The 17205-nt window shown below is 43.5% G+C and overlaps 1 protein-coding gene across 2 annotated transcripts in view; it reads right to left on the reverse strand.

The window, feature by feature from the left end:
• DCAF5 (DDB1 and CUL4 associated factor 5) overlaps positions 1–17205 on the reverse strand; it is a 104485-nt gene that overhangs the window by 60150 nt on the left and 27130 nt on the right. For both annotated transcript variants that reach the window (XM_037900294.2, XM_037900295.2), the window contains exon 5: positions 8403–8532. In XM_037900294.2, coding sequence (XP_037756222.1) covers positions 8403–8532 — 130 coding nt within the window. The remainder of the gene's footprint in view (positions 1–8402; positions 8533–17205) is intronic.

Below are 17205 nucleotides of genomic sequence, written 5' to 3' on the forward strand. Positions count from 1 at the left end.
ACACCCTCAAAAATAGAACTACCACCATACAAAAATCCTCATCCTACGAAATCTGGCATAGTACCAAAGATCTCCACAAACTCAATAGGGTTGCACTATCAGTTTCAGTGGTTTGCTGCATTACTTTTCACAGTGGTAAAAAGCGGTCTTCAGACACAATTGGAAACAAACGCGCAGATCTCAATTTAGCATCTAGGCATGTAGGGCACTTGTACTGAATTATGCATTGCCAGGAGGAGCCCAGGTGTGGAACAATAGCCAGTAGTGCAGGTTAAGCGTGAGGTGTATCAGTTGAGCTGCATGGCAGCACAGAACTAGAGTAAGAGGATGCTACAATTTAGGTCTGAGATGCATTTGTAGAACTGTGGGAGAGGACTGCAAGTCAGATTTGAGGTGCTTTGGTAGAGCTGTGGTGGCGAGAGTTTACACTGCATCTATTTGTCCTGCCTCTACTAGCTAAGACCAGTAATTTCGACAGGTACAAAATTAGTCAAACACACATCAAAAGGCAAAAATGACAGGAAAGAGGAAATGAGTTAACAAAAATGCTGATGACTAATAGTTGACAAAAATGCATTTTTTTTTTTTGCTGCACACAGCAGCACGACTTTCATTTAGAAAAAAAGGCTGGCAGATGTCCCAACACAAAATAAATAAATATATATATATATATATATATATATAGAGCGCATATAATTTTACTGTACTGAACCAATTAAACAGTTAGTGCTTATACAGAGCCAACCAAAGGGATGTGGTTTCTTGGCCATTTGAAGGGACTTCTGCAATTCCAAAGCTTGTGAATTAGCATTTATTTGTTGGTACCATGTTGTCTGCTCTTGAGATTACTAATTTCTTTCTCCCCATTTGAATACCACAGCTCTTATCACTTGACACTATGGAACATGAGACTGGTGCCACAATATGGTCACAAAGAGCACTAACAAACCCCCACAGTTCCTTTCCTCAGAATAGGCCCTTTTATGAACAGAGCTCTACTTAAAGCACAGTCATAAGATCAGACTATGTACAGATCTTTTACTTCCACAAGGAATGGAGAGCACATTACAGTTGCTGTTTATTTCAGGCTGTCTAGATCCAGTAGCAATGCTTAACTAACATTCAAACTCATAAGTGCCCTTCCACAATGGAGGTTTATGTCATTCACAGCAAGGGGGGGAAAGAGGGCAGACGGAGTACTGGAGAGAGCTACTGGAAAATATTATATGAATAAATAGCACCCTATTAATTTTAACTAGGAGAAAAGTCAGTACAGCCCAGACTACGTTTTTTCCTTAGGAATCAGAATTATTCTTACATCTCACATAATGGATGGGATTCAAAACAAAGGTTCCATAGTAGACTTATATGCCAGGTGGGAGGGGGAAAATGTCGCACTGCATAGCAGAGTGCAGAGGCCTTACACTGGACCCAGCATTGTGGAAGTTAACTCTTCAAGTTTCCATTAGCTCACACCCACACAGGTAGACAGGACTGAGGTAATATAAAAAAAACCAATCAGGAGTTAAGGGTTGGATTTTCAGTGGTGCAGGCCACCTGAAGTTCCCATCCATTTCACTTGGTGCTGCTGTTGCTCAACACTTGGAGACGGCAGTTACGTTATGCATGTACCATTGTGAAAGCTTGCAGAGAACCAACCAAAGCCAGCCTCAGATAGTGCTCTTCTGGCAAGCTTGTTAAAGAACCAACCTGTATTAACCCAATGTATCTCACATGCACAACTTCCAAAGTCTTTCGCTTCATTCACAGCGGGAACACCTTGATATGTTAACATCCTGACTGTTGGTATGACACAGTTGAGAGCTCTTCCCAAAACAATCTTAGTAGCTTAACTAAGCTACTGCTGAGAAGAAACAGTCTGACTTATTACTTTAGTGCCTTAGTATGTACAAATGATACCTGCAAAGGTGCATATCTATAGTCTAATGCCATGTGTGCCAGTTCACTGAAATCCAATGGCTTGTAATAGCAAGGGGTTAAGTGGGTCCAGGAGACTATTATATTCTCCTTGCTCCCACTAATACAGTTAGGATGAGTCCATTCTGTGACTGCAGAGGCTTCTTTACAAGCTGTTCTGCTTTGAGCTACAAAGCCACCTTTCAGTACTTTCTTTGGGGAGACAGGGAGAGAAATGCTCTCTTTTTGACTTTACTGGAGTCCCAGAGACACACTGAATTTTACCCCATTTTACATTTTCCACATGATAGCCCCCACCTTTCCAGTACATTCAGACAGGAAGGAACATCCTTCAAGTCCAAAGGATCTGCTCTTTAATTGATGGGAAGGCAATCCCTACCTACAGAGCTGGAACTTGCTTCCTGGGCTTGGAGTATGAGAGAGACAGTAAGACCAGGCTCCAAATCAAGATGCTAATGTGGATGAGATTCATTAAGCCAGCCCTCTTAGTTTTAGTTTTTGTAAATTCTGTATGAATAGTAGTGCATCTTAGGCTCAGTTAAATTTTAGACAATTTATGCAAATAGCTTTCTTATCTGAAGGGGCAATATATATTGGAGGACTGTTCTCTTAGCTGAGGAAAGAAGTTCTACAAGGCAACTAAGAGCTGATTTGATTTTAGGAGTTGCTTGTTTTGTTTTTAAAGTGATGGTGAAAGCTACTGTCTTAACCTGGACACCCACCTACTTGAAAGCAGACTGACTTATGTGACAAGAGCTAGAAGTCATAGTACAGCCATCAGATGGTAACTTTTGGTCACTACAAACCTTAGTTGGATTTGAACCAGTCTCTTATAGGTGAGGAGTTCCGTATCTCACTACCAATCCCCTAAGGAAACTATTCAGTTTCTCCCCCTTTCACTCAACCAAACAAGACACTTGTTCCTGGGCAGGATTTAACACCTTCACCCTTCAAGAACGAGGCATAGGGGTGCAAACGCACCATCCTCATCATGAACAGCAGTCACAAAGCACTATTGGGAGTTCATGGGAATGTTTTGTTTGCTGACCATTTCAAAAGTGGAAGATGGCCAAAAACAAGAGGCGCCTAAATTCATTCTGATCTCAAGTGATTTCCAGATTAGTTGACATAGGTAAGAATAAACCTCATCTGACTTTACTAAAGGGAGAGAACTGAGATGGAGAAAGAGACAGTATATCCTTTAACAGGTTCCAGATTTAAAAAAAAAAAGTGGAAAACTTGAGAACTTAAAAATACTGTGTAATTAGACATGTCAAAAGGAGAAAATATGTAATCTGCCTTATTTACTTACCCCAGGCAGTTCTGTACAATACACTTCATTCTTGTAAGCAAAGACAATTTTTAAGACACACACAAACATGTTTTTTGGGTACACAATATGGATTCTAGACACCATCTAGTGGCACAAAAGCCTTATGACAGCTCAGTCTGAATAGTCATCCTCCTCAAGGATTTGCAAAAGCAGTGTAGCATTTTCCCTACAGAGCTCACTAAACATGGTACCAAGGTATTATTAAAGAAAGAAGGAAAATAAGTAAGACCCATATGATTTTGGAGATCTGTTTCTTTTGACAAAACAACCATATGCCCCAGCTAGGGTTCATAAAACACAAACAGCACTGTATCAGCACTTCACATGTTGGCACTCAGGGGCCAAAGCACCATACTCAAGACTCCCAAAATATCAGTGCAACAGAAAAATGCACTTGCTGTGTTGAATCAGTCTGGCAACAGAAAAGCAGTTAATTGACTTGGCTTGTATTTAGAGATTAGCTCTTTCTGTTGGTCAGTCTCTCATACAAGATGTAACCTGGGACTCATTTAGTCAGTACATGATCAAATTTAAGACTTGACCAATGAAACTTTTTTGAGTCCTATCTCAAGCCTGTGTAATTGTCCCTATCTTTCCCCACATATTTAGAGGAAAGTTTGGCTTTTCATTTTATCACTACACTGCAATAGTTAGAAAGCTGCTATTGTCTTCTGCTAATCGGAAGGCTGATCCATTTCAAAGCCCGGGACAAGTTGTACTCATACAGTAGGAACAGAAATTGAAAAATATTTTACAGTTTTTATGGTTAAGTTAGAAGGGGTGAGGAGTGCTGTTTATGTAGTGTCATGGTTGCTAATCTCTAGTGGTTGATGAACAGAAGGTATAAAAGCCTCATTACTGATAGAAATTCTCCTTAGCGCAAATGGCAAAGACTTTTGTATTTTGGAACAAAATAACCTGAAATTATAACCCAGCTAATTCATAGGGTATAAGGCTAGAAGGAACCACTGATCGTCTAGGCTGACCTCTTGCATAATACAGATCATAGAACTTTCCCAAAATAATTCCTGTTTGAACTAGAGCATATATTTTTAAATCACCAGATATAGGGAAGCGACCACCACAAAGTTGTTCCAATGGTTAGTGGTCCTCACGGTTAAAAAATTACGCCTTATTTCCAATCTGAAATTGTCTAGTTTCAACTTCTAGCCATTGGACCTTGTTATACTTTTGTCTGCTAGACCTTCAAATTTTTGTTCCCCCTGTAAGTACTTATAGACTGTGATCAAGTCATCCCTCAATCTTCTCTGTAAGCTAAACAGATGGAGCTCTTTGAGTATCACTATAAGGCAGGTGTTTCAATCCTTTCAACATTCTCATGGCTCCTCCCTGAACCATCTCCAATTCATCAACAGCCTTCTTGAATTGTTGACACCAAAACTGGATGCAGTATTCCAGCAGCAGTGCATTAGCGAGACATACAGGAGGTAATGTAACCACCCTATTCCTTCTACTTTTCCCCTGTTTCTACCTCCAAAGATCACATTAGCCCTTTTGGCCACAGCATCACACTGACTTCATGTTCAGTGGATTGAAGAAATCTGGAGGGGGGGGAGGGGGCGGTGATGGTGGACAGAGTCACTGCTTCCCAGGATAGAGTCCCCCACCCTCTATGGCCTACATTCTTTGTTCCTAGATGTATAAGTTCACAGTCTATTTTGACCCCTTCTCACCATCCCAGCCAGCTTGGGGGTGGGAGTTGCTATATCACACAACATCCTCCAGTGTATACAACTACAACAGCTGAGGCATACTTCTGAAACTACACAAAAGCCTTGTCTAGACTAGAGTTTAAAGAGGTGATGTTAAGGCGGTTAGCAAGTTAGCCAACACAGCTGAAGAGTCTAGTGTAGACAAGGCATCCAGCCTTTAACTCATTGAGTTGCTTTAACTTGACCAGTTTAACACATTCTAAAGCAGGAGTGGGCAAACTTTTTGGCCTGAGGGCCACATTGGGGTTCCAAAACTGTACGGAGGGCTGGGTAGGGAAGGCTGTGCCTCCCCAAACCCTAACCCTATCCGCCCCGTCTCACTTCCCATCCCCAACTGCCCCCCTCAGAACTCCCAACCCATCCAACCCTCCCTACTCCTTATCCCCTGACCACCTCCTCCTGGGACCCCCTGCCCCTAACTGCCCCCCCCCCAGGACTCCACCCCCTATCCAACCCCCCCGCTTCCTGACTGCCCCGACCCCTAACCACACCCTCGCCCCCTGACAGGCCCCCCCTTTCAGAATGCTGCCCTGTGAACACGGGCGGAGGACTCAGGAGGAACAGGGGCAGCTGTGCAGCCAGAGAGAAGCAGCCGTTTCCCCTTCAAAGTGCCGCTTCTCTCCAGACAGCTGCGTGGCCGCCCGGTGTTCCTCCTGAGTCCTCCGCCTGTGTTTGCCACGCTCTCGCCACCTGCACCGCCCGCCTGCTCCCTTGTGGCTGCAGGTGAGCCTCCCTTCCTGCTCTCCCCTGCTCCCGCAGTGCAGCCCCCTCCTGTGCTGGCGGCATGGTGAGCTGAGGCTGCGGGGGTGGGGGGGGCAGTGGAGGAGGGGCTGGGGACTAGCCTCCCTGGCCGGAAGCTCAAGGCCCAGGCAGGACTGTCCTGCAGGCCACAATTTGCCCACCTTTGTTCTAAAGGCAGAGTACCTTGTCTACACACTACTCTTCAAATATGTAAGTCTTTGCCAACATATTCCAGTCCAGTCAAGGCCTCAGCGGCCTAATCCTGCAGCCCTTAGACAGTGAAAAAACTCACTGAAGTCAATTATGGGACTTTTTCTTGAGTAAGAGATGCAGAATCTTGCCCTAAATGAGGATTTCATGTGTCTGAGATTCAACTTCTCCCTGCAAAGTTTATTATTTTGTTCAAAAATAAACCTGTTAAATCCAGAACAATATAAATAGCAGCCAAAAGACAGAACACACTCTGATTGGTAACTCTTTTTAAGGTGACAATTTTAGGTATCAGCAAGAACAAAGCTATACAAGTATGGATTAAATTAGTGTGCTCTGAAATAAAGGCAAAGTTGGTTATTCCTCCCTTCCCTGCCACCCCCCACCCACGAACTCTCCATTCTGCAGTAAGTTACATATTACTAAGGCTAAGCAATGGGGCAGAACAGTGTCTTAAGATTGGAGTTCAAAGTTATTCTGCAAGTCGGTGACAGAAGCAGCAGGCTCCGAGGGAAAAAAAATCACTGACTACTTAGAGACCAACCCAGAGACCTGTCAGGATGGAAATAAAGGTCTAAATGTCGTAACAAAAGTATAAACTGGTCAGCAAGAGAGTGCTGTTATGGCCAGAAAAATGTTGGTACCATTTTATGCATGTACTATCTTACATATATTTATTCAAGATCATTTCTACTGCCTTTAATGACAATAATTTTGGCTACTTTCTAGTCATGCTAGCCCAGCACAGCCCATCCAGCTATTTGGGAGAGCACATTACACTCTATTCTGGCTCATCTAGGAGTTTGGTAACTAAGGGCTTATTTATATGGGGCAATTTTCTGGCATAACTATACTGCTATAACTCCCCATGTGGACACTTATTCTGGAATAGAGAGCTGTATCATGACATAAATTAAACTGGAAAAAGGCACTCATTCTACAATAAAAGTGTCCATACTGAGAGTTATAGCAGTAGAGTTATGCCAGTAAATTTCCCTAAGTAGACAAGCCCTGAGTTGCAACCATGGAAGCTTTATTACCACAGATAGGGGTGAGCCAGAAACAAAGAGCCCAGATTGTTTATCTTTTTACAAGCAAAAAAGATATTTTATAGTATTGACAAAGGAAAAAAACGGAGCTGGGAACCTGACTGTATCAGTGAAACCGGGACACAGAATTCTACAATTAAACTGTTAATAATTATTTAGGGCTTGTCTAAACAAAAATAGTGCACTGCAACCTGGAATGTAAACATAGTACACAGCAGGCCAGTGGGAGCCGCAATCGGCTGAACCTGCGGATGCAGCAGGTAAACAAACCGGTCCGGCCTGCCAGGGGCTTTCCCTGAACAAGCGGCGGACCGGCTTTGAGAACCACTGTCTTAACATGTTTAAATGAGTTTTCTATAAAAGCCAGTCCTAATCTAACTCCATTAGATGAAGATTGGTCTGCCCTACCGGTGGATAAGTAACAAATACAAGTGTGCTGTTGTCAGAATAAAATTGTAAATCTGGGGCGATGGGCAGTGTAAATCACTGTAAATTCATTGTCTTGGAATTCTCTCTTTTCATTTATCTGCACGTGACAATTTTCTTTACTCTCACTGTAATGACATTTGCGTATTTCCAATTACGAAACAAGAAAAAACAAAAAGGGAAATTTTGTACTTGAACTGCTCAAAAGAATTCTCAGACTATGCTAATCAAGAGAAAATTAAATTTAGTTCTAAAGTTAAATTTGTAAAAGGGGAGAAAGAAGAACATTCCTTCCCAAAAAAGCAACTCCAACAGAAAAAGCCTAAGTGCACATACCACACTCAGATGTTGCACATTAGGGATGTCCTTCACTTAAAAAGGAAGTATGTCTCCCCTCATATTGTAATCTTATGCTCTCATTTTGAAATTGTAAATTTTTGCCAGAAATGCGGAATAATGAAGTTGAATGAGACGATGGAAGTCTGGTATCCATAGGACTTTTTGAATATCTAAAACTCTTGGGTAACAGAGTCGCTGCTGGGTCAGTTCACCCAAGGCACAGACTTTGAAGACTGATGGCTTTTTCTCCTGTTACTCAAAAACGGCTAGCTTCCACTAAGGTTGCACACTCTACTAGTATTTCAGTGCATCAGTGCTGGGTGTAAAGTTAAGATGCAGTGATAATAGCCTGGTGAGCCTTGCAGCTTTCCAAAACTCCTGGGGAGATGAAGCCCCATTATGAATAAAAGGAGTTTTCGTATAAAATCAAGGTTCTAATATATACACTAAAAAATTAACCCTCCATTATTGCAAAACTTCATGCCCCCAATTTTTTTTTATTGTGCCTCTCATTCAGGTCCTTTTTCACCACCTCACAGTTGGACCACAGCTAGTTGAATGGCATGCTAGCACCTACGAAAAGAAGATTAGACAACATAATACTCTATGAGAATAAAGATAGCCAGCTCTTACCTCTGTGGTTTGCGAATATCCCAGAGTCCCACACCCTCTTTAGAGTTGGCAGTAGCCAGTAATCTGGGTTCTACTGGATTAAACATCACACTATGAAAGGCTGATGGGTAGTTTGCCAAGCAGAAGGGCTCTGTTGAAAAAAAAAATAAAAATGAAGATTTCAGACATAAGAACAAACAGTGCATGCAATTGTTCTGATGCAATGATTTTGCAACTCACTATACCGTTTCCATATAGTCATCTGAAAATACAGATTTCCCTGCAGATTCTTAAGTTAAACACATTCCAAACAATGTAACTGATGTTTTGAAATCTACCCACATATATCATCTTTGCCCAGTGTGGAAAAATCCCATATATGGGACTTTAAGAAAATTCTCCACATAGAAGCTTAACAGAAGAGTTTAAGGCCATGACATTATACAGATCCAAAATGTCAATCTCATTAAGAGGGAAGGCAAAAGCTGATCAGAGGAATGAATTCCATAGTCAGTAGGTTCTTAAATCAGAGGTTCTCAAAGTTTCATAGTGCAAACCACACATTTACTGAAGGAATAAATTTAATGGAGCCCTCCCCATTCATACAAGGCAGCAGCAGTACTTGCTTACATGGAAAAGTAACATTACTTAATGAAACTTAGCAGCTAGAAACAAGGGGGAAGAGTCAGAACCATGTGAGAAGCCATCTCTCCACAGATCACGAGCTCGTATTCTGCAGATCACAAATGCTCTAAAGATCAGTGTCAGAGAACCACTGACTTTGGTCACTTATTTTTAATTCTAAGTGTTATTCAACAGTTTTGTGATTCACAGAGATGTGCTGAAGTTCAGAGGAAACATACCTGGTACACATAACATCACATGTAGGTAAATTACTTGGTTAAGTAGGTTTAAGCTTCCAATAGCATAATCTGCATCAGCTTTTTATTCAGTGGACATGAAAAAATTAGTGTTAGTTACACCAATTTTATGTTCTGTGGTGACCGCAATCAGCCCTGGCTGAATATGGGCACAACTCTTGTTAAAAATCAGCACTAAAGAGTCTCAGCACCTCTGAAAGTCAGGTCACTTGTATTGGGTTTTTAACATTAAGCACTCAAGTTTGAAAGTGTTGGCAAAAGTTCGTACTACCCAGCAGAAGTAGTGTCACTAGGACTACATTTATTTTTGTAATCACTAACAAACTGCCTTCAAGTCTTATATACAGAACAATAAAATAAAACCAAATAAAAATACATAACTTTTTAAAGAGAAAGACATGCAACTAACAAGGCATGTGCCAGCCATCATCTCCATTCTTCTACTTCTATATTATATGCTTTTCTGCCACTTTTTTTGACTCAGCTCTACAGAGTAAGGACCTTCTTCTTAAGTGTCCGTATAGTGCCTGCTACAAATGTGGCACGTATCCAGTTTGAGACCTCTAAGCAGTGAAGCATTTAAAAAAAACACAAGGATCTGCTATCCAGTTTGAAGAGGAGCTACTCTACCATTAGAAATCACTGGAAATGGAAGTTGTTTTAAACTGACTGACCCACATTTGCAAGCATCCAACATTTTGGAGATCTATAAATATAACAGGGCAATTTTCGAGAGAGAGGGTGTGGTTTTCTTTTTAAAAAGAAGTTTCAAGAGCTATTGATTAGAGAGATCGCCTGGACATCATAACGTCTCACAGCTAGTGATCAGTTTATCCCTGTGATTTCCTCCCAAATGATCCCATTATTCAGTCTACCCTATAGCTACCCAGGACTGGCTTTTGGTGCTCGTGAAATTGACTTCCTTTTTGGAAATACTTTTAACCAATTTGCAGCCTGAGAGGGGTCAAAGGCTGCCATTGATGGCACATGTCAAATGCCTGCAGCTGAGCCAAGTACCTCAATGGAACAGCTAGTGTGACCTCTAGCTATGAAGGGGAAAAGGCGAATAGAAGGAAAATTCACCAAGCACAGGATAGATAAAGGGACCCAGTGTTTTAATAGAGACTGCCTTTGTAGCTTTGGTCAAGTCTCAGCCTCCAGCTGATCTCAATTTTACAGACAGGGAAATGTTTCTATTTTATAGTGCTGTTCTGGTGATTAAAGTTTATGAAAAGCTATTACAAGTGCTTAAAATTTATTGGAAGGCACACACAACCCTCCAGTGACTGCAGGCCTAACAGCTCCTAAAGCAGAGGTCTAGAGAGTTGTCCCTTAAAATGCACTGACAGCTAGGCATAGGCCCGAACACGAGCAGCAGGTCTGCATTTCTCCCTCCCATTTTTAGTGTTCACATTTGGAGTACCCAAGACTGTCCTATGAGTAGTGATGTGATCAGAATTATGTTGACAGAGAAAAGAGGGGCAAACATTTGTTTGGCAAGCCCATCCAAAAGCACTAAGGCTGGCTGTAGGCAACAGGCAGTTTCAAAAGCAGACTAATGGTAAAGCTGATCCTTTCAGTTTACATCATCAAATTGGGTTCCTGCTGGGACATAAATGCTGTAACATTAAAATGGCAGCCCTCATTGAGAAACAGACCCCATTCAGTGAATGGAGATACTGGAACAGTGACAGATTGCCAAATGAAGGGTTTTTTTATTTAGAAAATATTCACTTGGCCGAGTTACTGTAACTAAATCGCTGGAGTTTCACCTGCATTAAAGACACACTACAGTACTGTACTTCGAAAGGTAACTTTTCTCCTAACTTACAAAAGTCTGACAACTTGTTTAATTAAAAACAGATTACACATCCAAAATTAGTCAATTTAATGAATAAGGGATTTAATTTGGTTATTGCTTTATTTCACACTTGCAGCTCTCACACATACCAATACAAAAAGGTTTGTTTCTTACAAGACAAGTTCAATACCATCCCTTCCAAAACTTGAGAAAACAAGTTTTTAAAGGGAAAGGCTATGCAAGAGACTGAGGGCTTGGGGGAACTGAATTCCACTCTATCACTGTTAGTTAAAATAGAATATTTAATAGCAGCTTCTACATGAGATTTGATATTTTAAAGGAATTTGCCAGGATTTTGACCCTGCATACATTTACTAGTAGGCACAGTGCTCACTACCACAAATAGTCCCATTGAAGTCATTGAAATTATTTATCGTGATGAGCACTACGTCTTGTAGCAAAATGATTGAAGGCTTGGGACTTAAATGCTCAACAGGAGCCTCCATACATGTTTGTTTCTATTTAATCACTAGAAAACATGCAGATTTTATAGTGAATCCCAATAACCCTTGGACAAAAAGCCATCCTTATCAACCAACCTCTTAAGAGGCTGCCCCAGAACAATCTCAAATGTATTGAGTGCAATCCTGCTCCTCGTTGGTTATAAGGCCATTTCTTAAATGAGCCCTGGTCTACACTAGGAGTTTAGGTCGAATTTAGCTGCGTTAAATCGATGTAAACCTGCACCCGTCCACACGATGAAGCCCTTTTTTCCCCGACTTAAAGGGCTCTTAAAATCGATTTCCTTAGTCCACCTCTGACAAGTGGATTAGCGCTTAAATTGGCCTTGCCGGGTCGAATTTGGGGTACTGTGGACGCAATTAGACAGTATTGGCCTCCGGGAGCTATCCCAGAGTGCTCTATTGTGACTGCTCTGGACAGCACTCTCAACTCAGATGCATTGGCCAGGTAGACAGGAAAAGGCCCACAAACTTTTGAATTTCAATTTCCTGTTTGCATGGTCACCTGCAGCTTGCCACGCTGGCCAGAGCTCATCAGCAGAGGTGACCATGATGGAGTCCCAGAATCGTAAAAGAGCTCCAGCATGGACCGAACGGGAGGTACAGGATCTGATCGCTGTGTGGGGAGAGGAATCCGTGCTATCAGAACTCCATTCCAGTTTTCAAAATGCCAAAACATTTGTCAAAATCTCCCACAGCATGAAGGACAGAGGCCATAACAGGGACCCGAAGCAACGCCGCATGAAACTTAAGGAGCTGAGGCAAGCCTACCAGAAAACCAGAGAGGCAAACGGCCGCTCCGGGTCAGAGCCCCAAACATGCCGCTTCTATGATGAGCTGCATGCCATTTTAGGGGGTTCAGCCACCACTACCCCAGCTGTGTTGTTTGACTCCTTCAATGGAGATGGAGGCAACATAGAAGCAGGTTTTGGGGACGAGGAAGATGATGATGATGATGAAGCTGTAGATAGCTCACAGCAAGCAAGCGAAGAAACCGGTTTTCCCGACAGCCAGGAACTGTTTCTCACCCTGGACCTGGAGGCAGTCCCCCCCGAACCCACCAGGTGGAGAAGGGACCTCTGGTGAGTGTACCTTTTAAAATACTATACATGGTTTAAAAGCAAGCATGTTTAATGATTAATTTGCCCTGGCATTTGTGGCTCTCCTGGATGTACTCCCAAAGCCTTTGCAAAAGGTTTCTAGGGAGGGCAGCCTTATTCCACCCACCATGATAGGACACTTTACTACTCCAGGCCAGTAGCACGTACTCAGGAATCATTGTAGAACAAAGCATTGCAGTGTATGTTTGCTGGCATTCAAACAACATCCTTTCTTTATCTCTCTGTGTTATCCTCAGGAGAGTGATATCATTCATGGTCACCAGGTTGAAATAGGGAGCTTTTCTTAAGGGGACATTCAGAGGTGCCCGTTCCTGCTGGGTTGTTTGCCTGTGGCTGAACAGAAAGGTTCCCCACTGTTAGCCATGGGGAGGGGGGGTGTGAGGTGCTAGCCACGTGGTGGGGGGAGGCAAAATGCAACCTTGGAACGAAAGCACATGTGCTGTGTATGTAATGTTAACAGCAAGGTTTACCGTGAAAGAGTGTAGCCATTGTTCTAGAAAATGTGTCTTTTTAAATACCAGTGCCTCTTTTTTTTTCTCCACCAGCTGCATGTGTTTCAATGATCACAGGATCTTCTCCTTCCCAGAGGCTAGTGAAGATTAGAAGGCGAAAAAAATGCACTTGTGATGAAATGTTCTCTGAGCTCATGCTGTCCTCCCACACTGACATAGCACAGACGAATGCAGAGTGCAGGAAGGCACAATAAGACCGGGAGGAGAGGTGGCGGGCTGAAGAGAGGGCTGAAGCTGAAAGGTGGCAGCAGCATGATGAGAGGAGGCAGGATTCAATGCTGAGGCTGCTGGAGGATCAAACCAATATGCTCCAGCATATGGTTGAGCTGCAGGAAAGGCAGCAGGAGCACAGACCGCCGCTACAGCTCCTGTGTAACCAACCGCCCTCCTCCCCAAGTTCCATAGCCTCCTCACCCAGACGCCCCAGAATGCGGTGCGGGGGCCTCCGGCCACCCGGCCACTCCACCCCAGAAGATTGCCCAAGCAACAGAAGGCTGGCATTCAATAAGTTTTAAAGTGCTGTGTGGCCTTGTCCCTCCCTCCTCCACCACCCCACCTGGTGCTTCCCTCCTCCACCACCCCACCTGGGCTACCTTGGCAGTTATCCCCCTATTTGTGTGATGAGTAAATAAAGAATGCATGAATGTGAAGCAACAATAACTTTATTGCCTCTGCAAGCAGTGATCGAAGGGGGGAGGGTAGGGTGCTTAGCTTACAGGAAAGCAGACTGAACCGGGGGGGTGGGGGTGGGGGGGGTGTTCCATCAAGGAGAAACAAACAGAACTTTCACACCGTAGCCTGGCCACTCATGAAACTGGTTTTCAAAGCTTCTCTGATGCGCACCGCGCCCTCCTGTGCTCTTCTAACCGCCCTGGTGTCTGGCTGTGCGAAACCAGCAGCCAGGCGATTTGCCTCAACCTCCCACCCTGCCATAAACGTCTCCCCCTTAATCTCACAGATATTGTGGAGCGCACAGCAAGCAGTAATAACAGTGGGAATATTGGTTTCGCTGAGGTCTAACCGAGTCGGTAAACTGTGCCAGCGCGCTTTTAAACTTCCAAAGGCACATTCTACCACCATTCTGCACTTGCTCAGCCTATAGTTGAACAGCTCCTGACTACTGTCCAGGCTGCTTGTGTATGGCTTCATGAGCCATGGCATTAAGGGGTAGGCTGGGTCCCCAAGGATACATATAGGCATTTCAATGTCCCCAACGGTTATTTTCTGGTCTAGGAATAAAGTCCCTTCTTGCAGCTTTTGAAACAGACCAGAGTTCCTGAAGATGCGAGCGTCATGTACCTTTCCCGGCCATCCCATGTTGATGTTGGTGAAACATCCCTTGTGATCCACTAGTGCTTGCAGCACTATTGAAAAGTACCCCTTGCGGTTTATGTACTCGCCGGCTTGGTGCTCCGGTGCCAAGATAGGGATATGAGTTCCGTCTATGGCCCCACCACAGTTAGGGAATCCCATTGCAGCAAAGCCATCCACTATGACCTGCACATTTCCCAGGGTCACTACCCTTGATATCAGCAGATCTTTGATTGCGTTGGCTACTTGCGTCACAGCAGCCCCCACAGTAGATTTGCCCACTCCAAATTGCTTCCCGACTGACCGGTAGCTGTCTGGCGTTGCAAGCTTCCACAGGGCTATTGCCACTCGCTTCTCAACTGTGAGGGCTGCTCTCATCTTGGTATTCTTCCGCCTCAGGGCAGGGGAAAGCAAGTCACAAAGTTCCCTGAAAGTGCCCTTACGCATGTGAAAGTTTCGCAAGCACCGGGAATCGTCCCAGACCTGCAACACTATGCGGTCCCACCAGTCTGTGCTTGTTTCCCGAGCCCAGAATCGGCATTCCACTGCATGAACCTGCCCCATTAGCACCATGATGCCCACATTGCCAGGGCCCATGCTTTGAGAGAAGTCTGTGTCCATGTCCTCATCACTCACGTCACCACGCTGACATCGCCTACTTGCCCGGTATCGCTTTGCCAGGTTCTGGTGCTGCATATACTGCTGGATAATGCGTGTGGTGTTTAATGTGCTCCTAATTGCCAAAGTGATCTGAGCAGGCTCCATGGTTGCCGTGGTATGGCGTCTGCACAGAAAAAAAGGCACGGAACGACTGTCTGCTGTTGCCCTGACGGAGGGAGGGACGACTGACGACATGCCTTACAGGGTTGGCTTACAGGGAATTAAAATCAACAAAGGGGGTGGCTTTGCGAGAAACTGAATGGCCCCCTCAAGGATAGAACTCAAAACTGCGTTTAGCATGCCATTGATTTCACAGAGGAAGGAGGGAGGGAGGAGAAAATGAATACAAAACAAATCTGGTCTATTTCTTGTTTTGAGCCACTTCATCTATCTTTATACGTCTTGCTGGCAGCAGACTGTGCAGTACGACCGCTAGCCATCATCATCTCCTGGGTGCTTGGCAGAAGACGGTGCAGTACGACCGCTAGCCATCATCTTCTGCTGGCTGGAGGTTAAAAGACAGCGCACTGCCGGTATGACTGAATCGCCACGAGACAAAACAAGAGAAATGACCTGGCTGAGTCACTCCCATGTTTGCCCAGGCGCCCGGTTAAAAGAGCACCCGGGACTACATCGATGACGGCTACCAGTCATACTGCACTGTCTGCTGCCAAAAGGCAATTAACTGCTGCTGTGTAGCAATGCAGTACCACGTCTGCCAGCACCCAGGAGACATATGCTGGTGGTTAGCTGAGCGGGCTCCATGCTTGCTGTGCTATGGTGCCTGCACAGGTAACTCAAGAAAAAAGGCGCAAAATGATTGTCTGCCCTTGCTTTCACAGAGGGAGGGAGGGAGGGAGGGAACGGGGGCCTGACAATATGTACCCAGAACCACCCGCGACAATGTTTTAGCCCCATCAGGCACTGGGATTTCTATGCAGAATTCAAATGGGCGGCAGAGATAGCGGGAACTGTGGGATAGCCACCCACAGTGCAACGCTCCGGAAGTCGACGGTTGCCTCGATACTGTGGACACACTCCGCCGACTACATGCACTTAGAGCACTTGTGTGGGGACACACACAACTGACTGTATAAAACCGCTTTCTACAAAACCGACTTCTAGAAATTCGACCTAATTTCGTAGCGTAGACATACCCTGAGTGTCAGTAACAGGTACAGCTGAAGCAGTCACAAATCTGGAATTGCAAGTACAAATGATTTCAGAAGCCTTAGTTAAACCTGAGATTAGCCATATGATGCTAAATACAGTTTCGTCCTTTGCACACTTGCAGTTAAACTGTGCTCAGCTCTACCTGTTGCTAACACCCGTTGTCAGCAACAGGTAGTTTTCCCAAGGCTTTACAATCTAACTGCTCAGAAAGAGACATTAAAGGAGGGTGGGTTTTGTTGTTGCTTTTTGTTTGATTGGTTTAAGAAAAAAAACCTATTCAGAGACCTACCTGTTTAGTTAGGTGTTCACTCAGTATGGTGTATTTTAATAAACCTAAATTGTGTACTTACACTATCGAGTAGTTTAGCTCAAAAACTGAGGATTTAAAAAAAATAAAAAAAAGTTTTGCATAGGGCTGTCAATTAATCGGAGTTACCTCATGCGATTAACTAAAAAATATTAATCATGATTAAAAATATTAATCACAGTTTTAATCACATTGTTAAATAATACAATACCAATTGAAATTTATTAAATATTTTTGGATGTTTTTCTACATTTTCAAATATATTGATTTCTATTACAACACAATACAAAGTAGAAAAGTGGTCACTTAATATTATTTTTTATTACAAATATTTTCACTGTAAAAACAAAATAGTATTTTTCAATTCACCTCATACAAATACTGTAGTGCAATCTCTTTATTGTGAAAGTGTAACTTACAAATGTAGATTTTTTTTGTTACATAACTGCACTCAAAAACAACACAAAGTCCACTCAGTCCTACTTCTTGTTCAGCCAATCGCTGAGACAAACAAGTTTGTTTACATTTACGGAAGAT

The sequence above is a fragment of the Chelonia mydas genome, chromosome 6 (assembly GCF_015237465.2).
Source record: "Chelonia mydas isolate rCheMyd1 chromosome 6, rCheMyd1.pri.v2, whole genome shotgun sequence".
NCBI lineage: Eukaryota > Metazoa > Chordata > Testudines > Cheloniidae > Chelonia > Chelonia mydas.